At 42.0% G+C, this 26737-nt stretch overlaps 8 protein-coding genes and 1 non-coding gene across 15 annotated transcripts; 5 read left to right on the top strand and 4 right to left on the bottom strand.

Annotated features, from left to right (window-relative positions):
* Positions 1–49: 49 nt before the first annotated feature.
* Positions 50–4226, bottom strand: zbtb33 (zinc finger and BTB domain containing 33). Its single transcript, XM_077732523.1, has 2 exons — positions 3904–4226; positions 50–2910 (listed from the first exon to the last, which is right to left on the bottom strand). The coding sequence occupies exon 2, from the start codon at positions 2906–2908 to the stop codon at positions 1133–1135; it is 1776 nt and encodes a 591-aa protein (XP_077588649.1). The 5' UTR covers positions 2909–2910; positions 3904–4226; the 3' UTR covers positions 50–1132.
* Positions 3718–6845, top strand: nkap (NFKB activating protein). Of its 2 annotated transcripts, XM_077732525.1 has the most exons (10): positions 3718–3912; positions 4733–4821; positions 4956–5346; positions 5475–5555; positions 5623–5687; positions 5756–5842; positions 5915–5954; positions 6022–6216; positions 6295–6444; positions 6523–6845. In XM_077732525.1, exons 1-10 carry the CDS (start codon positions 3869–3871, stop codon positions 6698–6700), a joined length of 1320 nt encoding a protein of 439 aa, XP_077588651.1. In that variant the 5' UTR covers positions 3718–3868; the 3' UTR covers positions 6701–6845. The 2 variants fall into 2 exon arrangements, with proteins under 2 accessions (XP_077588651.1, XP_077588652.1); XM_077732526.1 differs by lacking the exon at positions 4733–4821 and having other exon boundaries at positions 3743–3912.
* Positions 6846–7093: 248 nt separating this feature from the next.
* On the bottom strand, positions 7094–7753 carry ndufa1 (NADH:ubiquinone oxidoreductase subunit A1). The gene is made up of 3 exons (XM_077732527.1): positions 7490–7753; positions 7306–7395; positions 7094–7203 (listed from the first exon to the last, which is right to left on the bottom strand). Exons 1-3 carry the CDS (start codon positions 7589–7591, stop codon positions 7183–7185), a joined length of 213 nt encoding a protein of 70 aa, XP_077588653.1. The 5' UTR covers positions 7592–7753; the 3' UTR covers positions 7094–7182.
* Positions 7724–11043, top strand: upf3b (UPF3B regulator of nonsense mediated mRNA decay). Its single transcript, XM_077732524.1, has 10 exons — positions 7724–8146; positions 8269–8375; positions 8518–8624; positions 8699–8797; positions 9028–9138; positions 9233–9276; positions 9341–9517; positions 9608–9759; positions 9964–10282; positions 10557–11043. The coding sequence occupies exons 1-10, from the start codon at positions 8036–8038 to the stop codon at positions 10671–10673; spliced, it is 1344 nt and encodes a 447-aa protein (XP_077588650.1). The 5' UTR covers positions 7724–8035; the 3' UTR covers positions 10674–11043.
* A 368-nt stretch (positions 11044–11411) lies between these two features.
* On the top strand, positions 11412–13071 carry rpl39 (ribosomal protein L39). Its single transcript, XM_077732528.1, has 3 exons — positions 11412–11578; positions 11829–11932; positions 12870–13071. The coding sequence occupies exons 1-3, from the start codon at positions 11576–11578 to the stop codon at positions 12916–12918; spliced, it is 156 nt and encodes a 51-aa protein (XP_077588654.1). The 5' UTR covers positions 11412–11575; the 3' UTR covers positions 12919–13071.
* On the top strand, positions 12334–12474 carry LOC144207978 (small nucleolar RNA SNORA69). Its single transcript, XR_013328817.1, has one exon. It is a non-coding gene; the product is annotated as a small nucleolar RNA SNORA69 (small nucleolar RNA).
* Positions 13072–13454: 383 nt separating the features above from the next.
* Positions 13455–15156, bottom strand: sowahd (sosondowah ankyrin repeat domain family d). The gene has a single exon (XM_077732618.1). The coding sequence runs from the start codon at positions 14790–14792 to the stop codon at positions 13899–13901; it is 894 nt and encodes a 297-aa protein (XP_077588744.1). The 5' UTR covers positions 14793–15156; the 3' UTR covers positions 13455–13898.
* septin6 (septin 6) lies at positions 14282–26642 on the top strand. Of its 5 annotated transcripts, none has more exons than XM_077732617.1 (12): positions 14288–14593; positions 17585–17700; positions 19475–19589; positions 20567–20762; positions 20887–21073; positions 21185–21346; positions 21543–21639; positions 21745–21913; positions 21991–22123; positions 22187–22377; positions 23239–23287; positions 25461–26642. In XM_077732617.1, exons 2-11 carry the CDS (start codon positions 17671–17673, stop codon positions 23240–23242), a joined length of 1284 nt encoding a protein of 427 aa, XP_077588743.1. In that variant the 5' UTR covers positions 14288–14593; positions 17585–17670; the 3' UTR covers positions 23243–23287; positions 25461–26642. The 5 variants fall into 5 exon arrangements, with proteins under 5 accessions (XP_077588738.1, XP_077588743.1, XP_077588742.1 ...); XM_077732616.1 differs by lacking the exon at positions 25461–26642 and adding an exon at positions 23882–25058 and having other exon boundaries at positions 14289–14593; XM_077732612.1 differs by lacking the exons at positions 23239–23287; positions 25461–26642 and adding an exon at positions 25133–25451 and having other exon boundaries at positions 14282–14593.
* On the bottom strand, positions 15199–16969 carry pttg1 (PTTG1 regulator of sister chromatid separation, securin). Of its 2 annotated transcripts, none has more exons than XM_077732619.1 (6): positions 16820–16969; positions 16623–16688; positions 16398–16549; positions 16011–16086; positions 15786–15941; positions 15199–15351 (listed from the first exon to the last, which is right to left on the bottom strand). In XM_077732619.1, exons 2-6 carry the CDS (start codon positions 16681–16683, stop codon positions 15263–15265), a joined length of 534 nt encoding a protein of 177 aa, XP_077588745.1. In that variant the 5' UTR covers positions 16684–16688; positions 16820–16969; the 3' UTR covers positions 15199–15262. The 2 variants fall into 2 exon arrangements, with proteins under 2 accessions (XP_077588745.1, XP_077588746.1); XM_077732620.1 differs by having other exon boundaries at positions 16623–16685; positions 16820–16912.
* Positions 26643–26737: the final 95 nt, after the last annotated feature.

The following is a 26737-nucleotide window of genomic DNA, read 5'->3' as shown; positions in this document are numbered from 1 at the left end:
GGTTGAAAATGTGTTTTAAATAGGTCAGCATCATGAAAACCAAGCAAGGTAAAACTGTATAAGAATAATTTATTATTATCCAAATTTCAATCATAACGGCGGGAAAGGACATTTTCAGCACGGCAACGACAGTTTAAAAAAAAAAAGTAAAGCAAAAAAAAAAAAGAACATGACTCACAAAATTGATACTGTACATCCGCCACACAGTGATAATCTTTTCCGTTTCCATTGACAGCACTAGCAAGGTTTACGAACCACTACACTCAGACACAGTGAATTGTCAATCAAAGAGTCCAAACTAAGAGCAACGAGAGAATCCCATGAGAAAACACTACCGGTAAGTGCTAACTTTTCTAAGTCTTGGCTCCCTCTAAAGCATGTAACGCATACATTTTGGCCTTAGGTAACAGAAGAAATAATTTCTTTTAAAAAAACACCATTCAATTCAATTGCCCAAGTCAACTTTAAATACCTTCCATGTTTGGCTGGCAAAAGTAAGACTGAAAATACATTTTTTTCTTCATATTTGTGCAAAGATGAGCGAAATTAACTGAGGAATGTGGAGTGATGATAGGAATAATATTTTCCTTTTTTTAAAAATTACATTTAAAAACCCTACCAAAACTGAGGAGCTAAAATTGACCTTGTCTGAAAAGTACTATGTTTTATTTTTCACCTGAATGCATCATATAAATGCTCTTTCACTGCTGTAGGTGGAAGCAAGTACAATTCTATTGGGCCAGATTTCTCACTAAGTACATGATTAAGTCGACTAAGACTTTTTTTCAATCTATTTGTGGCTTTTTTAGTTTGGAAGTGCGGCGTATAGTTTCTTGAACGTAATAATACGCGTACCTTGGCTCAAGAGTTGGAGAAACGCACCTTAAAATTCCATATTTGGGCAGCCAATATCAAATTGAATGCTTATATTGTCATTATACAAGTAAAATGCGATTTAAAACTTTTATTATAACCGTAAAATAGCAAAAAGTCAACACGAGTGATCGGTTTTGTTTGGGCCGCATTTTAAAAGAACGCGCATGTGAACGTTCCCTCGTTCCGACAGGTGGTGGGGGGTGGGGTGGGGCCTCCAAAAAGGCACGAGTGAAGGCGAGGGGAGGCCCGGCGCGGCTCAGTACGTCTCGGGAATGTTAAAATTGAAGTCCGGTTTGACATCGGGAGGGCCGGCGTTGGCGGGCGCCCCCGGTCGACCCATCAGCACGTGGTCCTCCGATTCGAAAATATCGTCCCAGTTCAGGGCCTGGCCCTGGGGGGTCGGTGGGGCGCCCTCTTGGCCGGGGGGCACGCGGTAGGTGGCGCCGTCCTGGCCGATAAAGGGCCCCCCCGAGCCGTCGGCGCTCCACGAGTACGGCTTGGTGGGCGGGGCCTTGAAAGGCAGCAGGCGGTAGATGTTGTCTTCGCCGTCTTTGGCCTTCTTGCCGCTGGGGGCCACGTGGTGGACTTGCTTGCAGTGGTTGGAGAGCAGCTGGTAGTTGAGGAAGGTGCCGTGGCACATCAGGCACTGGTAGCGCCGCTCGCCCGTGTGCTGGATTTCGTGCTTAGTCCTGTACTCGGCCAGGGCGAAGACTTTATCGCAGTAGCGGCACGGGTACTTTCTTTCCCACGAGTGCGTGTTGAAGTGGCGCCGCAAGCTGGTCCGGCAAACGTAAGGACGCTTGCACACGGTGCACACGTAGAAAGTCTTGCCGTCCATGATCAGCTCGTAGTGGTCCTGGGATTCGGATTTGGACTTTTTCTTGTTGGGCGACGACTTGGGGTTCTGGGAAATTTCCGATACCGATCGCTTCTCTTTGCTGGAGTTGGAGCCCCCCTCGCCCGGGTCGTCTTTGGCCGGTACAATGTCGTAAGTGTTCTCTCCGATGTTGGCGTAGACTTTGCAATCTGATGAAATGGAATCGATTTCTGTGGCCGCATGGAGCGTAACCGTCTTTTTCGCCGCCGCCGTCGTAGCTTGTGCGACGTTCCTGGGACTTTCCGAGATGTCCAACAGTCGGATTTTGGATTCCCCTTTCTGGGGCAAGGCAAAGATTTGCTTTTTGTGGACTCCCTGTATGTCGTTGGCGTCCGTCGCTCGGCCGTTTCCGAACGATTGAACGGCGGCGGTTGGCTCGGGGGTGAAGCTGTTGGTCTTCGCCGGCGTGGTGGGCGAATCGAGGTTACTGGAGCTGATTGGGGGACTTGGCGACGGGCTTCCGTTGAGGGGCGTTATCTTTTGCATTCCCGTGACCGCTTCTCTCAGTTTGGGGCTTGGACATTCTTGGCGTTCAACCTTTTCGGGTTTATCTAAATCGGTCGCGTCCAGGCAAATGACGTCCCCCGAAGCGTTCCGTTGGACGGCTCGCGCCCCGCCGTCCGTCTTTGAGACGAACATGACGTCGTCGTCGGAGTCCTGGTCCTTGTTGGCTTCGTTGCTGGAGTGGTTGAACTCCTCCGTGGATATGGAGTAGGACTCCGAGATGATGGGCATGTTCTTCTGGTTTTGGGGGTCTTCGCCCTTGGATAAATCGGGCATACCTCTAATTTGGGACAACGGGGTGGCCAGGTCGGCGATGAACTTGACCTCGAGGGTCTGCCCGGCGCTTATGAACTCGTCCAGCAAGTCCGAGCGTATACGGACAATATTGGAACTGTAGATGTAATTGAGGACGTGTTCGAAGATCTCGGCTCGGACGCAGTCCAGTTCGATGACTTGCCCGGAGACCACAAAGAGCTGTTGGAAGTAATTGCTAGATGCAGACAGAATGGTTTTGTGGGCGCGGAATTTCTTGTCTTGCACGATGATGGTGACGTCGCAAAATAATCCACTCTTGCGTTGCTCGTTCAGTGACTTCAGCAACGTAGCTGAATAGTGAGTGTCCATCACGGTGATCAGCTTTAGGCTCGGCATGTCTTCACGGAAGGAGGAAAACAAGCACAACTGTGGATTAGTGGCAATTTAAGAGCTCCATTATGGATGTTAGGTAGCTAATTATTTTCCATTTTAAACTTTGCTTTAACTTTTTTTAAGCATTTCAGTCATGCGCGTGGTCCAAAAATCACTCCATGATATTAAGCCAGTGTTATTTAAAAAAAAATAGGCTAACAGTTAATTTGCTTCAGAATTGGCATTTAAGTGCATTTTATGACTACTGTAATCTTAATCATGAGTGTGTTTGAAACATTGTAAGAATATATTTTAATATACATTAATGTGTAAAAAAAAATACATGCACTTTGCTTATGCTTTGTATTTAATGGCACTCAAAATATTACTTTTTTGTATCAAATATCACCTCATCAATCTTGATTTGTATTGAATCGGCCTAATGCCAAAGATCCAAACCCTGACTTTAAAATTAAAAAAAGTATGTTATCTTTTATGTGTGGTCAACACCAGTTGCATCACAAGTATTTGCAATTAAGTGCAATCAAATCATAATCCATTTTGTATTTATTGATTACTAGATAGTAATGACTGAGCATTGAAAAACATTATTCTGGAGATTCACGGATAATGCTTGAAAATTCCGATTCCTTGGTTTTGATCCAAAAATAATGGGGTTAAATGCAAGGAATCCTCCATATCAGAATAATAATCAGAAGTGACGTTCGCTAGTATTCCTACGGCAAGGGGTAGCATTCACGATGACGTCAAAAGACTGACTTTAAAGATGAAAATGTTGCACGTAGTGGATGCCCCGAACTTTCCATTTGTGTCTTTGTTAACGATAACATGTCAAAATAGCTTTATTTTGCCGAGTTATGAACAAAAGGACAGCGCGGGCCTATGTTATGATGACAGCTCGTCTATGCAAACGCTTGCAGAAATGCAAAACAGTTCATACATTTGGATCGGAAGGGTAACTAGATGTCCAGATGTGCATCGAAAGCGAAAGAGTTTACCTGCGCTTTGTGAGTTTTCCTCCTGCGTAAAGAAAGTAGAAAAGCGGCGGTGTAGCTACTTGCGTTAGCCGCTTGGCTACACAATGGCTAAGCGGAGCGGAGGGGCTTCACCTGCCAAACGAGGGTTGCGTTGTCGAGTGATTGTCACAACAGCCACGAGGAGTCGCCACTGCGTGGCAGCCAAAAATGCATTTTAAATTCACATTTTTGGGGAAAACGGCCTAAGATCATTAGGACGACTGTCGTTCGACAAAGAAACTTGCAGTTGAGGAAACACTTCCGGGTTTCCTGGATTGACTTTTGCTTCAAAATGAAAACGAATGACGTTTAAAACCAGCTATAAACTATAATGTTATCTTTACAGGATTCTCAAGCTTTAAAACAATAGGTTTGCTTATTTTAATGGACTATATGTCCCCGATTTGTTGATATTCGTTCTCATCATTCAATTGTATGTGCTAGTTCCTAAATAAGGGCAAGTATATCTATCCAAGTGACAGGTTTTCATGATATAAAAAAAGAAACGCAAGATAAGTGAGTGAAAAACGTTGTATTTTAAGATGGTTTTGAGTCAGTGAATAACATGGGTGCAAATGTTGTGTTCGATCCAAAACATACAAAGGACCATTGAAAATCGAATCACATGAAAAATTCATGTGACATGTCACTATTTTAAGTCCATATAAAGTTCAGAGATTCGAGTTTCTTGTGTTAGTTTCATCTAGCAGGCCAAGAATAGTTGCTTTTCAATGTAAAAGATAGATGCATATTAATCTGATAAAAAGTATAAAATTGCCAATGGATAATTACATTGTTATTGTGTAAAAAGACACATACAAGAGGGCGGCCAACTGCCGTACACAAGGACGCATTTTTGGATTATAGGCGGGTCTTGGTTTCCGGAAATGATGTGTAAAGGTACGGAAACGGAAATTCTCTTCACAAACAAGAACGAGTCGACTTTCGGCTGTTACATAAACGTTTGCAGTGTAGAAAATATTTTTTTCCCTCGACTTGTGGAGTCTTGAGTGACTTTTAAATTTATCCTTCAGCCATGCCGCAGTTGAGTCGCCAGGGCTCTCGGAGTCCCCGGCACTTTCGAAACCGCTCTCGCTCCCGTAGCCGAGAGAGGAGCGCTTCTCCGGATAGCTTCGGACCCAAACTACCGAGGCCACGCGACAAGGACCGCGAGAGACAGGAACGAGAACATCGACTCAGAGAGGCAAAGACCCTCAAACGGTTCAAAATTGGGAGTCCTCGTCGCAGTCGATCTCGTTCACGATCCCGATCCCGTGAAAGGTACAGCGTCATCGGGACAAATCACAACCGCTGGTCGGAGCAGAGGGAAGCTTCGTGGAGGCACAGTGGTCCCAGAGATGATTTTTATCATGATCAGCAGAGAGATGATGCTCACAGGCAGAGACAAGAAGAACTCATGGCCAGGTATGCTCTTAGAATTGTGTGTTTTAAAAAATATATAATTTATATTGGTTATTGTTATGATTCAAAGGTGGTCTTTGGATAGATTTAAGATGGTCAAACACTGTGTTGTCTGTGTGTGTGTGTCGTAGGCGGCTCAAAGAGCGAGAGAGGATCGGCGAGCAAGGATGTCCCGAAGTTTGGGGATATTCGCCGAGGGTGAAAGAAGAAGAGTAAGTCAAAAGTTTTTATTTGAGTAGGCCACGGAAATTAAATATTGCATGTGGATGTCACCACCAGCTCGGATGAATTTACACCCGTTGAAGACGATGGAAAATACGTCAGCTCCGCGTCCAATTCTGAAGGTGCGTTCAAACACATTAGAAAAACACAACAAGTCATTTCATGTGTATTACTATTTGCTCACTGGCAGATGAAAAGAGGAAGAAGAAGAAGAAGAAAATCAAAAAGAAAAAGCACAAAAAGCAGTCAGACAGCGGCTTGGAGTCGGACGCTGATGGCAAGTGACTAAAATTCACTTTTTTTTAATGTTATGCACATTACACATGTTTGACCCCCATCTGTTTTTCAGGAGTGAAAGTAAAGAAAGGCAAGAAAAAGAAGAGCAAAAAGTAAGTCTTTAGCAGTGGTTGTTGACTTTAACAGAGATTTTCAAGCCACTCCACGTTTTTCTCTCAGGTCCAAGAAGTCCAAGAAGAAGAACGCCAAGAAGAGCCGACAATCTTCAAGCGAGTCCAGCAGCGAAGAGTCTGAGGAGGAGGACGAGGACGACGACGGCGGTGAGGTCACCTGGGTCGAGAAAGGCTCTGCTGAAGATCTGGTGGGACCCGAAGCACCGCTCACCCTCCTTTCCCAGGACGACAAACCATTAGAGTAAGTTGACCCAGTAAAGAAAAAAAAATTCTTCTGTCTCCCACTCGACTCGAGCTTGGTGTTGTTTTGTCCCCCCAGCTTCGGTCACGCCTTGCTGCCAGGTGAGGGTGCGGCCATGGCGGAGTACGTCAAAGCCGGAAAGCGTATTCCGAGAAGAGGAGAAATTGGCTTGACCAGCAATGAGATTGCTGACTTTGAGAAATCGGGCTACGTGATGAGTGGCAGCAGGTATAGCTTATCTTTATCTGTTTAAAAAGAATGTATGGCCGTTTTGTGGGTTTTTTACTCAACTTGTCGCGTCCGCAGACATCGACGCATGGAGGCCGTGCGTCTGCGAAAGGAAAACCAAATTTACAGCGCCGATGAAAAGAGAGCACTGGCCTCTTTCAATCAGGAGGAACGGCGGAAGAGGGAGAGCAAGATCTTGTCCAGTTTCAAAGAGATGGTATACAGGAAGACCAAAGGAAAAGAGGACAAACCATGATAAAAACTGCTTTCTTTTGAGAACGTTTTGGATGTTCTCGTGTAAAATACTCGATTTTTTTTGTAAGATAGCTCAATTATTGCCTTTTGTTTGCTTGTTTTGTGTTGCAAACATGAGTTATTAAAACCTTTTTTCCAACAATTTACACGGAAATGTATATAATTTTAGCAAAAAAATAGTTACATTTGCCAACATATAAACAGCAATGTGAATTACTGTTTTGACAAACTTTAGTAATGCATACCTGTCAACCTCTGCCTTTAACTGCCCTTATGATTTGAAATGGTAAAAAAACGTATAAAATACGTGTAAAACGTACAATTTGACAGGTATGGTAATGTATGAGAAGATTTCTTTAATGTAAAGCGTTTTCATTTACTAAAACTTTCAAAATGCTGGAGATCAACATGTTTATTGAAAACACACATCATTCTCAGATAGAACTTTTTAATGTACAACAAACTAATTTGTCCTTCTTCTGATCATCGGATATTTTCCAGTCCCTGCAAAAGAGAAAAAAGAATTGAGCAACCAAAACGTTCTGATGGCGATGAAACTGTCAAGAAACCAGAGTATGCTTGCGGCTAACAGAATGGAGCTTTCACCTTGGATTCATAGTAGAGTCCCGTTCCGGACACCCGCTTGTCTCTCTCCATCAAGTGCCACTGCCACGGATACCGGGCGATTCTTTTCTCCTAGTGCACGTGAAAATACCAACAAAAACAGGTAAGAACAAAATGACAGTAACCTTTGTTATTAGCAGAGCTAAATTAGCACGTAGCACCTCACCTTGCCACCATTGGTGAATTTATGAATATTTGCGGTGGCAATGCCAGGAATCATTAGACACACCGCCATGATGCTGAGGCCGGGTAGAATTTCGTACCACATGTTTGATAGCCAAGAGAAAAATACGTTTAAATGTGTACTGAGTTATTTTGACACGAAGGCTAACAAGATGGCTCCCCAGTGTTGGTCACCATCGATATCACATGTAAAGCGGTAGATGAGAGATGCGCGCTGTGAGCCGATCATCAATTTGCGACCATTTTGTGTCAGAGTCACGCAGCGTATAGAGCTGCATTCCGTTAACAACATATTTAAAAATAAACATTCAACGAATATTTCATAAAAGATAATTGCATACTACATTCAGAAATTCCATCATTTATTCTGAATAACATAATTAGGATTTTAATCATGTGCCTTGTCTGCGTTATTGTGGGCGTTGGTAGCTGCGCATGCGTCCTATATTCACACTCAGTCTAATTCGTGTTTAAAAAAGTAAACAAGTCTGAGGAACGACACAACAGCGACAAGTAGCTTTTTAAAACTATGAAGGAAGATAAGGAAAACACCCGACCCAGGGAGAGAAGAGTGGACATAATGTGCGAGGATCCCGAGAGAATGGAGAAATCGAAAGAAAAGAAGGAGAGCATGACAAAGGTAAAACTACGTAGCTAAGCTAAGCTATGCTCTGTTAACTCACAAGCACTGCAAAAGTAGTTGGTAAACGGCATTGGCGACAATTGTTTCATTTGATCTAAATAACATTTATATTGTTTTAGATTGTAATTAGGAGGCTGCCACCAAGTCTCACTAAAGAGGAGCTGGAGGAGCAACTGCAGCCTCTCCCAGAAGTGGACTACTTGGAGTTCTTCTCCAATGACACCAGGTGAGCTATATAAACACCACAAAAGTCACTTCAGGTATGACATAGAACGGGTGATTGTTTATTTCACTTTTGTTACGAATGCAGCATCTATACACACATTAATTTCATAAACCTACCTAAATGGCATTTTTTCCCCTCTCAGCCTGTATCCTCATCTCTTTGCGAGGGCGTACATTAACTTCAAGAACCCAGAGGATATCGTCTTATTCAGAGATCGCTTCGATGGATACGTATTCATTGACAGCAAAGGTATTGAAAGACGTCCTCATGTTGAAATTTCAATGGCGATGTAAGAACCTGTCATTTTTTGGGTTGGCAAACAGGACAGGAGTACACTGCAATTGTGGAGTTTGCACCGTTTCAGAAGACGTCCAAGAAAAGAAGCAAGAAGAAGGATGCCAAGTGCGGAACCATAAGTGACGGTTTGTATTTCAGAAATTAATGCATTTTTCAAGGATCCCATCACTCGTAGACGTCTGATCCGTTAGAAGTGGGTGGGGTGGCAGCGGTGAACAAACGGATTGGGTGTCTGTGGCCATCAATGGCAGTCAGTGTGTTGAGTTTTTTATTCAATTTCCAAAGAAAGTATCACAATATATCACATGTTGCCCTAATGTATATATGTTTTATTTTTTTATTTTTTTTATTTTAGATCCTGATTACAAGAAATTCTTGGAGTATTACACTGGGGACAGTGAAAAAATGACGTCCACTCCAGAGACTTTGCTGGAGGAGATTGAAGCCAGGTCGAAGGAGCTGATAGGTTAGTCAAAGCTCAAGTAGGGCTAGTTTATTTATCAAAAGCTCATGTTTTGTGTGGTATTTCTTCCAAACCCTACTTTTACTTTTACTTAAAGCTAAAAGAAATACACCTCTGTTGGACTTCCTAAAGAATAAACAGGTAAGTTAGGTACAGCGGGGAGCTGAAGTGGAGGACGGGAGAGCAACTCGTGTTCTCTCTTCAGCGAATCAGGGAAGAGAAGAAAGAGGAGAGACGGCGACGGGAGCTGGAGCGAAAGCGCCTCCGCGACGAGGAGCGTCGAAAGTGGCGTGAGGAGGAACGCCGCAAACGCAAAGGAGGCGAGAAGATGAAGAAGTCAGAGAGCGAGAGGGACCAAGTCAAGGACGAGCCAAAAATCAAAGTAAAAAACTCACATAATATTGGTATCATAGAAAATTAGTCCATGTTTAAAATCCCTGCAGAATGACGTTTTTATCCCTCCATCGTGTAGCTGCTGAAGAAGCCACACAGAGCAGACGATGGCGACTCTGACAAAATGAAGGAGAAGTTGAAAAAAGCAGAGAGGCCCAGCAGAGAGGACACCAGAAGCTCTGAGCACAAGAGACGACAAAACAATGACAACAAGGAAGAGCGCATAAAGAGGTAGGCCGTATCCGCACACTTTATTTTGTCGTAATGGAAATCCTTTCTGATTAGTAACGTGCAACAATCAGTCTTAATACAATAATTAACCAATGTTGATTTATATATATGGCAAACTGTCTTTTAGTTGCGCTTTTTTTGTGCGGACAATACGGTATTCGAGTTCACGTTTTTACATTGACCGCATATTTTTTCCCCATCTAGAGGAGACGAGGAAGTCCGCAGGGAGTTCCGGGAGCACGAGTCTGACCGCGACCGGGAGCGCGACCTGGAGAAGGAGCGTCTACTGAGGGAGAAAGATCGCCTGCGGCGCCAGGAGCGACGCAGGAGGAGGGAGAAGCACGATGCCGAAAACTATTCTAGGAAGTGGCCGGAGGACGAGGAGGCGTCGACCAAAAAGGAGAAAGAGCGGCCAATGGATAGGAAGCGGATCGAACACCTGCCTGAATCTGACAAGACGGAGAAGACGGTTAAAGACAGCAAGAAGGACGACAGCGCCAAAAGAGAACGACTACGGAATAGAGTAATGAGTCCATCTTTTTGCCTAGCTCTTCTAAGGCTTTTTTTCCTCTTATACAAATTGCTGATATTTTTTAAGCTATTAACTTAAGTCATTTTTTTCAAATGGTGTACCTAAAAAAAAAAATCATAGTTATGATATTTATCCGTTACTACACTTATTTTTGTACCCTTAATTGTATATTATTCCATCATTGATACAAACAATAATACACAATTGACTTGTATACACAAGGTAATGCTTTTTTAATGTATTTATTCTTATTTTTTTTAACCAGGATCGTCCTGCTATCCAGCTGTACCAGCCTGGAGCAAGAAGCCGCATTCGTCCAGCCGACGCGGACAGGAAGCCGGACCCCGAAATGAAAAAACTGACTGACAAAGGTGACAACTGATCCAATTTTTTTTGCTCCATCCGTCTTTTTATTTTGCTATACCAGAGCAAGTCCAGCCAGACTCGGCGCTGCGTGTCGCCTTAAGGACCGCCTCTTTTTTTAGAAGCCTATTTGTGATTCACAACGGAATATGATAGTGCCTCACATGATCCTTTTTACTTTCACTCTGTAGAAAAGCTAAATGTTTAGCTTGCTACAGGGCACCAAAAACCACCAAGTGACCTTACTTATTGTCTGTATTGCTGGAATAAGGTTTTACTTGCATTTTTTTTTGCCCACACAAATATTCCATCCAAACCGCTTTGGCAAGCTTGTAACTGGCGTTCAGGGATTTGGATTAAACTGATACACAGACCCATTGTTTTTGCCATTTGAGTCTTATGCTTGTTCATTTCTAAGTACATTATGCCACCACTACAACTATACTACCTTATATTGCATTAATAATTAATTTGTAATGTACACATTTGCATATTAATGTATTTTTTGGGTTGGGAAAAAACTCAGTGATTTGCTACTTTTGTACTCAGGCTGGTCAGTTCTCTTACATCTAGTGACATCTCCATTAATGCAATTTCTTCTAATCAAGCAAAAAACATTCCTACGTTAATCAGTTGTGTATTATTTATTATATTATGAAATGAGGTGCAAAGCTAGTATTGCACGATAATCAAATGGATGAGAAAAGATAAATACATATACTACATCATTAAATAAATATACAGGTTGATGTCTTGTTTGTACTCGAGAGCAAAACCAAACCTGTACTAGCAAGAGATTGCCTGAGAGTGTCGCTGTGGGTAAAAAGGCACTAAAACTGCAAATAGTGTTCTAAGTTGCCGACGTCATCCTTGCTCTTCCTCTTCGATCCTTGTCGTTGTTGGGAAGGGACTGCATTCGAAATGGTAACTCGACATATCCTACAACATCCTTCTCATTATGCTCTTTTCAGTCTGTTGAACCATTATAACTCACAGATAAAATATATACGGTTCCCCTCATATCATTATTGTGTTTACAAATTGAAGTTGTAGACATTAGGTGCTGTTCAACCCAAAGCTAACTAGCATGTAGCATCTATAACGTAGCGCATGTAACGCTTGCATTTTGGAACATGGCGTGTCGTGAAATGTTTGTGTTTTTGTCACTTTTTAGTCGTCCCACAAGACTTTCAGGATCAAGCGCTTTCTGGCTAAGAAGCAAAAGCAAAACAGGCCGATTCCTCAGTGGATCAGGATGAAGACTGGCAACAAGATCAGGTGAGCGCTTTCGTTTGTGATAACTAAATGGCAACATGCGTTTAATCACCATGACAACTAACTACAAATCGAACGTGATAACGTAATGGATAAATTGCTATTAATAGCAGTAGGAATGTCCTGATCACATTTTTCCATTAAAAAAAAATATCATTCAGAAGCCCCACCCCCAGCCGAATTTCTACCAAACTACCCCAATATTTTCATTTAAAAAACATTACCATTGCAATGTCATGTAGCTGTTAAATTATATGCTGCCATTGACTGTTAGAGATGTCAACATAATTTCTGGTGAACTTGCATTTGGGGAGTGTTTTATGGGTATTATTAAAATGTATGATGCTAAGTGATGATTAACGATTTATGGTTCTCAATACGTTTGCTTTACTGCGTGATTCCCTAAAGCAGGTCTGCAATTGCAGCACTTTATCACTGTGAAGTGCTGTCATTAACCCTGCTGAGATTATATGTCCACCTAAGAGCTCATCCTCCTCTTCCTCGCTGCAATCAGAGGAAGAGTATGCTCCTTTGGTGGAACAGTGTCGTCGTGGAAAGAACCGTGAAAGTGGAGTCGCATTTACACTCCTTAAAAAGAACCGAACAAACTCATTAAAGGATTTTAACTTGCAATCATTCTAACATTCCGAAGGCTTAGTCTTGCTGTTGCAGTCGGCCAGAAATGTGCGTGGGGGGATTTTGCGCTGTCACAGCAGGCTTGATTTCTCCACTGAGACAAGGAGTGGCTTGTGCCCATTAAAAAATGTACTGGGTTTATCAGGTGGAAAAATGGATCAGACATTTTGGCACAATTTCAATTTTCTGCATTGAGTGACTGCTGGAATTTTTGCAGGGTTCCTTTCACTGAAATGTCTTAATTCAATCAATGTTTTGGGGATTTAGTTCTGACTAATCACTTGTTGACGTCTTTGTTCCGTAGGTACAACTCTAAGAGGAGACACTGGAGGAGGACAAAGTTGGGCCTGTAAAGATGACGTTCCCATGGAATTCATCCTCCTCCGTTCCATCAAAGGACCACCACCTCCCAGGAAGTGGGGGGCTTGTGTTGGGAGGAGCTGCAGCTCTTTTGTACACAATCTGGTTCTAGATTCAAGTATGAAAATAAATTGTCATCAAACCTATATTTTCCAATTTTGATTACATTTCATTTATTCGGGACAATGGCACTAAAAGATTTTACTGGGCCCTCATTGGTTGCTCTCAATTGCACTGGGGGGGCTTAAAGGACACTTGTTTAACTCCTCGGCTGCCATTAACGGGGCTGCACGCCCAACCCATTTAGAATGTTGAGTCGCCCCTCAGCCTAAATGGAATGGACATCTAGCATTTAAAAAAAAATGGGATGTCTTTTGTTTTCAAAGGCATAATATCTATTAATTTTAAAGTTGACATGGAAGGACATTATCTTTTTACGGGAGTAGTGATTGACCATCCAAAAAGCTTACATGTTAGATACATTTTTGGGGGGTATTAACATATTTTCATTCAAGTATAAATGCAATGATAACAGCTGATAACATTTGGATTTATTGAAACATACAATGGCAACTTCCCTAAGTAACAGTTTAAAAAAATGTCAATAGCAGCAGCAGCCAATGAGTGAAGTGAGTGCCCTTTAAGGGTTAAAAAAAAAAAAGTTGGCGTCCAGGTGGACAATAGTACTGGTGATTTGATGGACGCCATTCCTTTAGTGTTGCATTTTATGCAGGAGAATAGTCACTTTTTCGATAAAAGGTTTTGTGTTTGACAAGGAATATGATAGCAACCATTTGACAAGTTCTGCCAACACCACACACTACAGTTTTTGTATCCAGTATTTACACAGTCCTGCCGAATTTAACTTGGACTTTAAAAGCGGAAAAATAAGCAAAGATGTTCCGGGTAAGAGTCGTCACCATCTCAAAACACGACTACCAAGCTCCAAACATTTGGAAAGAAGTCTAAAATGTCAGCGTCTATTGGAACGAAATGAGAAGAATCTTCGCAGAGAGCCGAGCCTCCAGCTTCCGCGTCTCCAGCCCCGGTCAAAAGAGTCCACCTCGTCCGCCAAAGTCACCGCCGATTCCTGGTCCTCGTCCACCGGCGTCGCCGTCCCTTTGCCGCCGCCGGCACCGCTGCTGTTATTCCAGTTCTTATTGGAGTTGGGTTGAATTCCCCCCACGCGGACGTGTTCGTCGTCCCACGTTCCGAGTAGCTCCTTCATCTCCAGCGGGGCGTCCGCCCTGAGGTACTGCCAAGGCCGCCTGCCGCCGTAGTCCATGACGTCCACGTCGGCCCCGAAGGCGCCCACCAGGAGTTTGACGACCGCGTCATGCCCGTGCATGCTGGCGACGTGCAACGGGGTGAGGCCGCCGCTGCCTCGCACGTCCACGCTCACCGGACGCCCACCGGCTATCTCGGCCAGGTGCAGTAGCCGGAGAAGCGCGTCGTCTCGGCCGCTCTTGGCGAGCCAGTGAAGCACCGAGTAGCCGCTGACGAAGTCCCGCCTGGTGAGCAGCTCCGGCTCGGCGGACACGAACTCCTCCAGGAGGTTGTCGCTGGTGCCCTCCGCGGCCGACAGCATCCACGCGTGCTCCATGGGGAAGAGAGCCCACCGCGACTCGCCTCGGAACGACTCTCGACTGGATTTCTTCCGCTGGGCAGGTGCGTCTTGGGCAGGGTCTCCGTCTGGGGCGTCTTCTTGACGCCTCTGCGGCAGCCGCGACCTCCGTAGCGCTGCCCCGGGGAGAGGCGGCGCCCCATACCGGGAAAGTCGCTCCACAACGGGGTCTTGTTTGATGGTCTGTCGGGCGCTGGGGGGTTCAGCGGTGACGTTTTGACTGAACGAGCCGCTGTCATCCATGGTAGTGCGTGTGCGTTCCGTTTTTTGTTTTTTTACATTGAAAGTCGATGGTAAAGTGCTAGCTTTGAAAGGCGTCGTTATATATTCTCGTCATAGTTTTAAGCTTCCATTTGGATTTTCCACCTTTATTTTTGTTTAGCTCAAAAGGACTGAAACGAATAGTCTCGCTCGTTGACGTGACTCACCTGTTCCGCATTCATTTTAGTTTCCACTCACGTTTCGAATCGTATAGACCGCTGGCCGTGGTAATTTCAAACATTTAGACAGAATGCCCAACTTGAGCTAATACGATGACTTTTCTTTCACTTCCCGTATACTGACTGTATCAAAGTTCACGATAATCTCAAAGCAGGAGAGCGTGTCACGTGACAACTGACATATTGCAAGAGCAGGAAGTAAACGAGCATTTTTCTCCATTCCAAGAGGTTTATTGAACAAATTTACAGAAACACACAATTCAAATAAAAACATTAAAAAACAAATTCATCACTTTCGGGCTCGGGAGGAAACTCCGTCAGCTCATCAATCATTTCGAGGAATGCGCCAAACTCAAAGCACTCTGCAAGAAACAAAACAAATGGCATTGGACAACAATAGCTATTGATTGCGCAATTTCATATTTAATAAATCCCTTCAGAGCTTGCTACAGTAAAACCAATTGTTTTGGAAACTTATATAACAAATGGCTATTATCTTTAAAAAGATCAAATTAAAATGGAACCAAGGAATACAAGTCATGGCCCCAAGTAACATTAATGATTCCGTTTTATGCTACTGCAAGTGATAGACGTCCAATTCATCTAATCAGTGAATGCTTATACTTCAGAGCCAATGTCAGCACGAGACGTCTAATCCATTTTGACAGATATCCATCCATTCCAGTCAAAATGCATCGGCCGTCTAGTGCTCTCAGTAGCAGGCAATAAGTTAAGTGCCTTTTAAGTGTTAAAAACATGAATTTGTAATCAATATTTAGCATGACTGCTAAATCACCTTTGTTACTCGGGCGACGTGGCGGCGATGGGGTTGGGAGAGGTGGTATGTAAATATGTGGGTCTTCCTCTAATGGAGGATTTGGGAAAACTAGACCAGCCAGCGGAAGACGACTGAGACAAAGTAAATCTTCAGGGACGCCATATTTCTCAAACTCTGGAATGAGAAAGCAAAAACAGATTCAAAACCAAACAACTGTAAAAATCGTACAATATTTGCACCTACCCAATGGATCGTAAGGGATTAACTTCTCAATTTCGGGACAATCCTCCTCCCGAGTTCCACATTTCACATTGGCTTCCTGTGAAGTGGGGAAAAAAAACGTAGGTTTAAATTTTCACAGTAAGAACGTTTTGTATATTTCAGCCAATCAAATTGGAGTGTCCCCAATTACCCAACCTTCCTCATTATGTAATAAATACCTAGCATCACAAAATGGTTGCCCCAAAAGCTGCCATCTTTTTGCATTTAAACATTTTCTGCATTATCAGGGTTCTGACAGTTTAGCTTTGGACGACTCTTTCATATAACCAAATAATGTTATTCGTCAGCGTTATTTGCCTCTTTGATGATGCTCCAAACCTAAAGACACCAAACACACAGACAACTTACAAGTGCTTTGCCAATCTTAATCTCCTTTGTTTTCTTTTCTTGCTTATTTAAAAGCGGGGATGGTTGCGTGTTGACTATCCCGAAAGCCTTCCGACCAATACGTAGAGGAGTTGTCATGTTTTTGCCTCTCATTGGAGTCTTCATAGGCACATCTGGAAAAATGTATTATTAGAACTAGGGCAATTAAGTCACACGAAAACACAATACAAAATCATATTTCCCCACCTGTTTTGAAGGCCAGAGATTCCAGACCTTGATTTTCACGCTCTGTAACGAGGCGAGCCATTGCTTCTGGACATGAAAATACAATTTAAGCATTCACAGTCAAAGTCTCTCAGTTAGCAAGCGTTTAACATACTTTATCCACCCACTCAAAAATCGGGACAATAAGACACAATAGAATAAGTAAAAAGAGGACAAACCAACGATTCTGCAGTCGTTTTCAAGACTATGGTTTGTTCAGCAGACAACTGTACGATGTTTTGGTAGGAATGACAAAAGTGACTTGTTTTTAAATGAGCCTACTCTCACGCCATTGGTCGAAATTAAATAACCCGGATGTGAGTGGGCGTCATCCAAACACTATTCCGTTTTATTTTGAGCACATTTCGGCGACCATCTTTAAGCAGTGGAGTTTTATGGCGGACTCTTGCAAAGAACCTAAAACACTTAGTGATTTTGTTCATTCCCCCACTGATTATAGTTACATTTTGGCTTCATTAATGATACATATTTATAGTCATGATTTTAAAGATAACTACACATAAGAATGTTAAATTAATAATAGCACATTTAGAATAACTGTTTCCCATTTGTAAAAAAAAATACAAACTGTTGTACAAATTAAGCATAAAAATACACACTCATTCATATATATGTTGTGTTTTATCACCAGGCAAAATGTAGAAATATTTTTTTCCCCATAAAGCCTAAATCGACTGTAAAAAAAAGATCTCCTCGCTCGTGATGTTCATTCACCGAGGTTCACTGCAAATCGGTGTGGACGAATCCATTAAAACACATCGTAGGGGAGTAACATGGAGAATGTTCGGGCAAATAAATTCTGTTTACTGGATTAAAAACCCATTTTGGAATAATATAAGGGTCATTTTAATAAAAACATACATTTCATAGTGGTATCATATGTAGTATATTTGAAATAACATTTGTAAAATTTCTTTTAACAGTGGCACATCCCCAAAAAGAGGGCGAGTTTACTGCGTAACCTCAGATCTTCAGCTTCCCTCGTTTGCACGGCTAACGGCTATTCCTAATGGCGTCCACGGAGATAGCGAGGCAAGCGGTGAGTAGCCCCATTTTAATTAACCCCAAATGTTCATACCTTTTCTCCCAGATCTTAGGAAAAAATATGCACAAGTAGAAATGTTGCCATTTCATTCCAGTGGATGCGCTACATTTATCAGCCCTCCCTTCATCATCATTTTATTGGCAAAATGTCGTGTTGGGATGCTGCTAAAATGCAATTGACAATACAAATCGTGCTCGAGGCTTCATTGTATCACTGTTTTGATTTTCTTATTCACAATGATCTAATACTCTGCCTATAGGTGTGATCATTTTGTTGGACAAAATGTATAATTGACCCATGAAATGTTTAGTGATTTTGCCAATGAAACGCTACTCATGACTATATATATATATTTTTAAAAATCATTCATTTTCTACGCCCCCATTTCAGATCTGTACAATTGCTCATTTCCGTTATGTTATCTCATCTAAGTCAATTCAACTTTAAAAACGGGCGTTGTCGTGCAAACGAAAGTGCATCCGATTGATGCTATTGCACCCCTCAAATAGAGAAAAAAGTGTGTTTAATTTTACTGCACACATTTTAGTGCCTGTCTTAAAAGAAAAAAAGCAAACAATGCTCCCAGAATAGCACGTTCTTCTCACTTTAACATCCCATTCTGTGGCTGACTGGTGTGTGGAACTTGGCAGGAAATGTTTTAGGAATGTTGCACTTCCAACCGGCAGCATATGCAATAATATAGAGCCAATTCCAAATTCACTCATAGGGCCCCACGTACATTGACTGCCAGAGTTTTAAACCTGCTATTTATCATTTACTATTCACTTATTCAGAGACAGGAGTGGACATCAAACCCATTTTCATTGGAACGGTCACCTTTCACATCCAAATGGATTAGACGTCTATTGCCATTAATGCATGATAACGAGTCAGTTGATGAAGCTAACACGTTTATTTTATACGTCTTCCATTTTCACACAGTATTGGAAATGTAGTTTATTTATTGTAATTTTTTTAACCGATTGTCCATTCCCTTAAAATATTTTTTTTCTCTCAGAGCTGTGACCGCAAAGCTGACCAACCACCACTGTCGTTGATTTATAATCTAAATTCTTTGCTAATGTTGACATCCTAGGCTGTAGGAAAAGGAATTCAACCACAGCGACCGTTCCCCACGCACACACCCACGCACACACCCACGCACGCTTCGACTGTGATTTTTACACTTCATCCAGAGAGCCAACTCATCCCGTCACGTTCATTATTTTACCATTTTTGAGTGGCGTTGGGGAATACTACAAATATACAATAGTGACTGCACTAGCTGAATTGCGATGCCTTTCGGTGAAAATGAGACAAGATTGTGCCGGTATTGTGGAAAATAAATACTTTTATATGTATTTATTTTTAGATTTTACAAAATGCTTTTTGAACTAGAAAACACCAAAGGAAAAAAATAATTAAAAATTGCAATATTTGTTTAAAAAGATTATACATCTATAATCTTCATTTGAATTTGATCCTAAAACAGAAAGTCGGCACTCGTGATTTACTTTTTCGGACCGCACAAAATGACTTGGCGGGCCATATTTGGCCCCCGGGCCGCCACTTTGACACCTGTGGCGGAAATTTGCGGAATAACCAATAAGACACACTTATGGTGTGGTTTCCTGGTGTGGGTGGCAGGTAGAGACTGCAGGAAATAGGATGTCAGCAAAAGGCATATGTAACAGATACTATGTACAATTATTGATCAAATGTTTTAGAAAGGATGCTCGGTTGACTGAACCATCTTTTTCGTTTTTAGGGAGAAGGCGCTCGCGCCGTACCTCTCGCAGGCCATGTTGGCTTTGACAGCATGCCCGACCAGCTTGTCAACAAATCTGTCAATCATGGATTTTGTTTCAACATCCTCTGTGTCGGTAAGTACGTCCCAGTGTGATGGCAGATGGACAAATCGGCTAAATTGATCTGCACTTGTTAGCTTGATTGTGGACGTGACTGTCATAGCGGCGTTGCACAAACATTTGGACTTGCATGGCAAATTTGTTATGAGGTCGAGCTCTGTTAAACGTCCCGCCGCTTTATTCAACAATGGCTGACTTTGTGATCAGAGACTCAAACGACAGTGGCTTTTTTGTGTCAATTCCGCACGCGAGTTCCTGAACTCATCGTAGGCACTTCCACTTCAGATCTGTTTTTACGAGCGTTGGAGAACAAAGTCAATCTGTTTGTTTTCTATATATATTTTCTGTTTTTTTTTATTATTTTTTTTTACCTCGGTCCACCTATTGACCAATTTTGCACAGCACTTATCTGTATTTGGGTCATTGCCCTGAAGCCTATCGCAGCTGTTTTTTTTTTCCTTTGGCAAAGATCCCACGGCTCAATGACATTTTTACGTGAATGGGCATTTAGATGCTTTAGTGAAGCTTTAATTGCATGTTCTGGGAACAAGCTAGCCACCCAGATCCTACTATTTGGGTAATGTTATTGCATGGCAAAACAAGAAACCACCATTTATTTTCCTGCCCAAAAATGCATATTTTTTGCATATTTTCTACCAATGACTATTAATTACTTAACAAATCAAAGACTCGTTTTGAGGAAAATGGCAAGATATCTCACAAAAGTGGGCCAAGAAAGATGGCAGGTCAGACCGTGAAGAATTAAAAATAGACGGCGCTAGCAAACTGAGTCATCTGACTGCCCCCGAGAAATATGAACATCAGAGTACATCGGCAAACAAGCTATTGCACTTGCTGTTTTTGTGTTTTGCATTGTGTTTACAGTCCCTGATTTTTGTTCAAAATAAATGGTGAATTGGGGTTTAATTAGTTTCTGTTATGGCCTTTATTATGTATGTAGGCCTGTAAAAGAAATCATTGTTATTGTCCAGGCGAGACGGGACTGGGGAAGTCCACACTGATGGACACGCTGTTCAACACCAAGTTTGAGGGCGAGCCCACCCAGCACAACCAGCCCGGGGTCACGCTTAAATCCAACACCTATGAATTGCAGGAGAGCAACGTGCGCCTCAAGCTCACCGTCGTCAATACGGTGGGCTTTGGAGACCAGATTAACAAAGAAGACAGGTGCGTTTCTAGCGGATTTTTAAATGGTGGCAAAGTACTACAAATGGAGTGAAATGCTAATATGAAATACAATGAAATGGCAAATAAATAAAAAAAAAAACATGTTCTTGTGTTTTGGCGCTAGCTACAAATCCATCGTGGAGTTCATCGACGCCCAGTTTGAAGCGTACCTTCAAGAGGAACTGAAGATCAAGCGCACTCTCCATAGCTACCACGATAGCCGCATCCACGCATGCCTCTACTTTATCGCCCCCACGGGACACTCGCTCAAATCTCTGGATCTGGTGACCATGAAGAAGCTCGACAGCAAGGTGAGCGGTCGTTGTTTCTCACGTGAATGTGTCGGCTGTCCTAGACGCCGAATTAAGTGCAGTGAGGTCTTTTTTACGGGACCTAGTCTTTTCTCTCCTCTCAACGATTAGGTCAACATCATCCCAATCGTGGCCAAATCCGACGCCATCTCCAAGAGCGAGCTGGCCAAGTTCAAGATCAAAATCACCAGCGAGCTGGTCAGCAATGGCGTGCAGATTTACCAGTTCCCCACTGATGACGAGTCTGTCGCCGAAATCAACTCCAGCATGAATGTAAGGCACCCAGACTGTTTTTCCCCACACAAAATACACAGAATGGAACATAGCCACAAAGCACTTGTCTTATTCTGAGTTAGTATTCTAACTTGTTTATATTGTCTGCTCCATTCTGGCTCCTTGCTACTCTCACAAAAAAGAAGCTTGGCATTCGACCAACCCTTGTTTTTTTTTTTTTCATGCTACTTCGCAGAGCCATTTACCCTTCGCTGTGGTGGGCAGCACAGAGGAGGTGAAGATCGGGAACAAGATGGTGAAGGCTCGCCAGTACCCCTGGGGCACAGTACAAGGTAAGATAGCGTTTATTATTGTTTTTTAGAGAAAAAAAAAATCTCCTAATCTGACAGCTTCTACATTAAACCTCTTTTTTTTACACTCCCTTTTTTTTCCCCCAGTGGAGAACGAGAATCACTGCGACTTTGTCAAACTGCGAGAAATGCTGATCCGGGTCAACATGGAGGACCTCCGGGAGCAGACGCACACGCGTCATTACGAGCTCTACCGCCGCTGCAAGTTGGAGGAGATGGGCTTCAAGGACACGGACCCCGACAGCAAGCCCTTCAGGTCAGTCTGCTTTCAACTTGGCTCATCTGGAACTAAGCCCTTGGTGGTCAACGTCCTTCTATGTTATGCCGCGCCAGTCTGCAGGAGACTTACGAAGCAAAGAGAAATGAGTTCATGGGCGAGCTGCAGAAGAAGGAAGAAGAAATGCGCCAAATGTTTGTCCAGAGAGTCAAAGAGAAGGAGGCGGAGCTAAAGGAAGCAGAAAAAGAGGTGAGGCGCCTCCATTCGCGAATCCCGCAATGTCCAGGGCTCACCCGGTGCTTTTTTTTGCAGCTGCACGAAAAGTTTGATCGCTTGAAGAAACTGCACCAGGATGAGAAGAAGAAACTCGAGGACAAGAAAAAGTCCCTGGACGACGAGCTCAACACGTTCAAACAGAAAAAGACCGCCACCGAGCTCTTGCAGAATCAAGCCCAGCAGGCGGGGGGCTCCACCACGCTCAAACGGGACAAAGAGAAGAAAAAGTAAGTGGCTGCCGACGAGCTTTCAAATGTGTTCAGTAGGGTTGAGGTCTGAGAATTTCCTGGTGAGTTCAAGGGCCGAAAATGCATTCATTTAATAATATTCACGTCTCATTTCATACGTCCATATCATATAGTCATTTGGTAGCTGCATGTCTCATAGCGTTTCATTTGAGCTCTTATGTCACCAAGTCCACAGTGTGCCTTCTTCTTCTCTGCTCACGAACAAGAGAACTGGGATTTGTTCTATTTTTATCCACGCTGTGGATTTTTTTTCACAGAGCCAAATGCCGTCCCTATTAAGAGGATAAATATATCCGCTGAAAGTTGCTCTTTCTGAATGCTTTGTTCCTAAAAAATGTTGCCCATAATTTCACATCACAAACTTCAAGGTCCAAATAAATTGCGAGCATGACAAAAAGCCACCGCAAAAATGTCATTCTAATCATACCGGTGTGACTTTTTTGCAATTGAATAATACTTGCATTAGAAAGATTCATTTTTCCTGTTTTTAAACTCACTTTTTCTTCGCAACAGCAGGGATATTGATATGCTTCAAAGCCGATGTCTATTTCCTTAATATCAGTTTTCCCCTCTTCTAACATTTCTAACATTGTCAACTTGGAACGTCGAACGCCCAATGTCTAACTTTGGAGTTTTCATTGAAACTCCTCAAAAAATCTATATATGGCTTCAAAGTCACGACACAGAGTGCGTTCCACCTTACAAGTTTTTCCCCAAAATGCGGTCTGTTTTGTGTTACCTCACTTCCTACAGGCCACACTTAGCCAATGCTACTTGTCTGTGTGAATGGCAAAGTACGAGTGCATGGATCACCCATGTTGCATCCCTAATATTTTTCAGTTAACTCCTCCTACACTTGATGTACGCTGCTTGAGAGCACCGTGTTCTGGTAAGACCTGAGCCACCATCCCACAATCGTTTCCAACACTAACTCGCCACAACAGACGTTCATGTCAACTGTTTATGCCAGCTACTAAATCAAGGCAGTCTGTCCTATCATCTCATCGCTCCATCTGTCCGCCTCAGATTTGCAATCCTTTGCCATCCTTTTACACAAAGATGCTTTTGAAAGAGTCGTGCTATAACAGGGAGTAGCCTCGGGGTCCCACTATTTTTTCTTGATGCAGTTCTTGGACACACAAAGGCCAAAGAGAGAGAGCGTTAAAGCTACTCCAGCTTTGAGAGGCTGTTGTCTACTGTAGATAACCGCTCTTGGACATTGTACCAATTCATGGGCCGTTTGGTTCCAGAAGATAGGGTAAACTTTGTTTTGAAAAAATACTCTCAAACTGGCAGTTTTCAAGGGGGACAACAACTACAGGAAAAATCATTGAGCAAGTCCAGAAGAGCACACAAAATCACTCCAAAAAATCAATCTTGCGTCTCAAATCCTTTGAAGGCCACGTGGTCATTAGCGATGATGTCACAGATGTGAATGGGTGTATGCAACAAAGCAGTAACGGCGCTTCTCTCTTATTTCCAGAGAAGGATTCCTGTAGAAAAGTGCTGCCTCGTGGCCACGCTGCTGTGAATGATCATCCTTTACCGTGAACCCACCCCCAATTTCCCCCTCCGACCGCACCCTACCCCGAAATGACCACAATCCTGGGTGTTGCTCGGCTGGACTCCGTTTAAAAAAAAGACCACTCTGTGATTATTTTTATTTTTTGGGGGGGGTACACAAAATGCATTCCACTCTTGTTTATTTTCTTACATAGTGAGTGACTCTTTTGCATGCTGTGTGAAGTGTGTTTTCTCTTTCCTTATTAACATATACACAACACAGTCATGTACTAAAGCTGAAGCTAAACAGACCTTGAACCTTCAGTTTAATAATTAGTGACTAAGAATATGCTTTTGTATCCAATTGATACAGATACTACTCAAATTTTGATGCTTAAGATAAAAATGGAAAAAAATGTGGATCGTAAAAGTAGGTTCATCTTTTGAGAATAAAATAGCCATAATATTGGACAATGGAAAATGGCGTACTTCTAAAAAAATGACTAAAAATAAGAAAAATATTTGTGGTGTTGGCGTATAAGATATCATGCGGTTAAGGTAATTAGTAGCTCGTTCATTTTCTTTTTCCAAAAATCTCAGATTTTCATGTTTCTCATCTTGTAGAATTTCAACTTTTATTGCTGTTTGAATACATTTTTTTTCAGTCATCAATATTACCACTATTATTTTTTCCTATTAGTGTTACTCTATAATCTCGCAAATTATGATAACACACCAAGGCTTCTTTTTTGTTGCAATTATTGTCGTACAAAAGCCCATTTAGACTTCTATGCTTTCTTAGCATTTTTCTCAACAGCGGTAGCAAAACATGCCTTTTAAATACTATAGTAATCATCTTATATCATATACTACACAAAATCATGATTTCATATTTTATTCCACACGCCACTTCAATCCGCAACATTTTTGCTTAATGCCGCTTATTCATCTGTGTTAGATGCATATTTTTGTAATAGCCGTCACATTTGCACTTTCCCTTCCCAATACACAAATGTGATTTTTCGATGTATTTTCTCAGTGCAATTGTTAATATTTTTGCCATCTGTGTTTTTTATGGTGCGAGTCATTGCTAATCTTTGTACTGTATTTTATAGTTAATTGTTATAATAGAAAATAAAGGCAGTTCTCACGAATAAGTTAGGCCCAGTACCTTGTGAATACTTTTATGTTCCTCACTTTACTAGTATGTGTTTATATATTTCCTTTGCAGTACTCCCTGGCTCTGCACTGAGTAGGTCCAAAACCCTAAAGAACCGTCTTCAAATGCCACCAGTTTTGCGGGACACCTTCTTCTGGGTCTTTTATACCTTGTGCTCTTTTATCCCCGTCGTTTAATTCCCACCTTTTACTTCCACTTGCACTCTAACGTTGCCATTTTTTCCGCGAGGTGACGTGCATGCTTCACATGTGAAAATCCACAATGTTGCCATTTCTGCCACTTTAAAGTATGATCCACTCTAACTAAGTTTTCTCCTTTAATGTCAAATGCATTTCCAGCTGTCTAATGCGCACATCTTTCTTTGTCTTTCTCTCTATAGCTTCTTTTAATGTGTCTTGACCGTCTGAAGAGGGTGACAGCGGCTTCAGCAACGATTAAGAACTTTTTTTTTTACTTCTGTTTCCCTCTCCGCTGTATCCACCTTTTTTTTAATATATATATATTTTTCGTTCCTCCCATCTTATCATCTCCTATTGTCAAATGTAGGCTTACGTGTTCTCGCATGGTATCTCTGACTGATGTGGACAGGATTAGGGCTACTAAAGGGGAAAAAGGTGGCTAAGATTCTAAAAAAAAAAAAATCAGAATTCGGACATTTTTCTCAGAATTGACTGACTTTGAATTCTGGCCATTTTTTTTAAAATTCTTTAATAGGTCTAATCCTTTTCCGTAGACTGACCTTGGGCGACCTGGAGACCACTTGGACAAACTGGAATTGAACAAATTCCGAACCTTTAACTAGCAAAAAAAAAATGCACATAATTAATATGGGAAGGATATGGAAAATGTTTCTCAAATTTGATTTTTAATGCAGGCTGAGGTGTTTCAATCCACTTGTCTTAATCAATTTAAAAAGGAGGATTAGGACCTGTTAACTAAAAACATGCCTTTGAAAGGACAGGTGTACACTGTGTAGTGAGAAAAAATCACAACATTTAACAGTTATGATGCCAAAGCAATAGAGAACTATTATGAGCACTTCTTTTAACGGTGTCCATGTTTACATGCAACTTGAATACCATGGAGGTCACGTTCCATGGCCTTTCTTGACTCATTGTGCTTTAATATTCACCAGCCTACTGCTATATTCCATATTTTGCATGCATTTGGAACATTTCTTGACCTGTTTGCAATTCCTTAAATAACTCTTTTGCTATTTCTTCCTACTGTTGAAAATCACGAGTCTGAATTTGTTAAATCTTATGCTTTCTGCTCCCTTATGTTGCCAAATATTTCTATACAAAGGAACTGAAGTCAAACCAGATAGGAATATGAAAAAAATCATGCATTTATATAATTTATAAGGATATATTTTGTGTATTAAAGTGCATTGAAGACTTGTGTATGAAGTAACATTTTGGTGTCAGGAAAAAATAACTTTTTTTCTAGTATCAGTCTGTATTGTCAGAAATCCTCGCATATAACGACCATGCGTTCAATATCTTGTTTAGATTCAATCCCATTCATCTACGTTTTCAATAAAAAAAAAAAATATGAAAAAGGGAATTTTCATTTGTTTATTTTTATTTTAACCCAATATAAGCAAGACGCCATATTGGGTCACACGCATCTAGTTTCATATTTGTGATATCGGTG

The sequence above is a fragment of the Stigmatopora nigra genome, chromosome 14 (genome assembly GCF_051989575.1).
Source record: "Stigmatopora nigra isolate UIUO_SnigA chromosome 14, RoL_Snig_1.1, whole genome shotgun sequence".
NCBI classification, from domain to species: domain Eukaryota; kingdom Metazoa; phylum Chordata; class Actinopteri; order Syngnathiformes; family Syngnathidae; genus Stigmatopora; species Stigmatopora nigra.
Note: the sequence above shows the minus strand (reverse complement) of the source record. Positions and strands in the feature narration are given on the sequence as shown.

Coding starts and splice junctions, on each gene's coding strand:
- zbtb33 (XM_077732523.1), bottom strand. CDS start 2,908: ATGCCGAGCCTAAAGCTGATCACCGTGATGGACACTCACTATTCAGCT.
- nkap (XM_077732525.1), top strand. CDS start 3,869: ATGTCCAGATGTGCATCGAAAGCGAAAGAGTTTACCTGCGCTTT. Junction 5,843..5,914: donor CTTGGAGTCGGACGCTGATG/GCAAGTGACTAA, acceptor TCTGTTTTTCAG/GAGTGAAAGTAAAGAAAGGC. Junction 5,955..6,021: donor AAGAAAAAGAAGAGCAAAAA/GTAAGTCTTTAG, acceptor TTTTTCTCTCAG/GTCCAAGAAGTCCAAGAAGA.
- ndufa1 (XM_077732527.1), bottom strand. CDS start 7,591: ATGTGGTACGAAATTCTACCCGGCCTCAGCATCATGGCGGTGTGTCTA. Junction 7,396..7,489: donor AATTCACCAATGGTGGCAAG/GTGAGGTGCTAC, acceptor CACGTGCACTAG/GAGAAAAGAATCGCCCGGTA. Junction 7,204..7,305: donor GACTCTACTATGAATCCAAG/GTGAAAGCTCCA, acceptor TCTCTTTTGCAG/GGACTGGAAAATATCCGATG.
- upf3b (XM_077732524.1), top strand. CDS start 8,036: ATGAAGGAAGATAAGGAAAACACCCGACCCAGGGAGAGAAGAGTGGAC. Junction 8,147..8,268: donor AGAAGGAGAGCATGACAAAG/GTAAAACTACGT, acceptor ATATTGTTTTAG/ATTGTAATTAGGAGGCTGCC. Junction 8,625..8,698: donor CGTATTCATTGACAGCAAAG/GTATTGAAAGAC, acceptor GTTGGCAAACAG/GACAGGAGTACACTGCAATT.
- rpl39 (XM_077732528.1), top strand. Junction 11,933..12,869: donor AAGACTGGCAACAAGATCAG/GTGAGCGCTTTC, acceptor TTTGTTCCGTAG/GTACAACTCTAAGAGGAGAC.
- sowahd (XM_077732618.1), bottom strand. CDS start 14,792: ATGGATGACAGCGGCTCGTTCAGTCAAAACGTCACCGCTGAACCCCCC.
- pttg1 (XM_077732619.1), bottom strand. CDS start 16,683: ATGGCTCGCCTCGTTACAGAGCGTGAAAATCAAGGTCTGGAATCTCTG. Junction 15,942..16,010: donor AATCCCTTACGATCCATTGG/GTAGGTGCAAAT, acceptor TTCTCATTCCAG/AGTTTGAGAAATATGGCGTC. Junction 15,352..15,785: donor ACGTCGCCCGAGTAACAAAG/GTGATTTAGCAG, acceptor TGTTTCTTGCAG/AGTGCTTTGAGTTTGGCGCA.
- septin6 (XM_077732612.1), top strand. CDS start 17,671: ATGGCGTCCACGGAGATAGCGAGGCAAGCG. Junction 21,347..21,542: donor AAATCAACTCCAGCATGAAT/GTAAGGCACCCA, acceptor GCTACTTCGCAG/AGCCATTTACCCTTCGCTGT. Junction 22,124..22,186: donor TAAAGGAAGCAGAAAAAGAG/GTGAGGCGCCTC, acceptor TTTTTTTTGCAG/CTGCACGAAAAGTTTGATCG.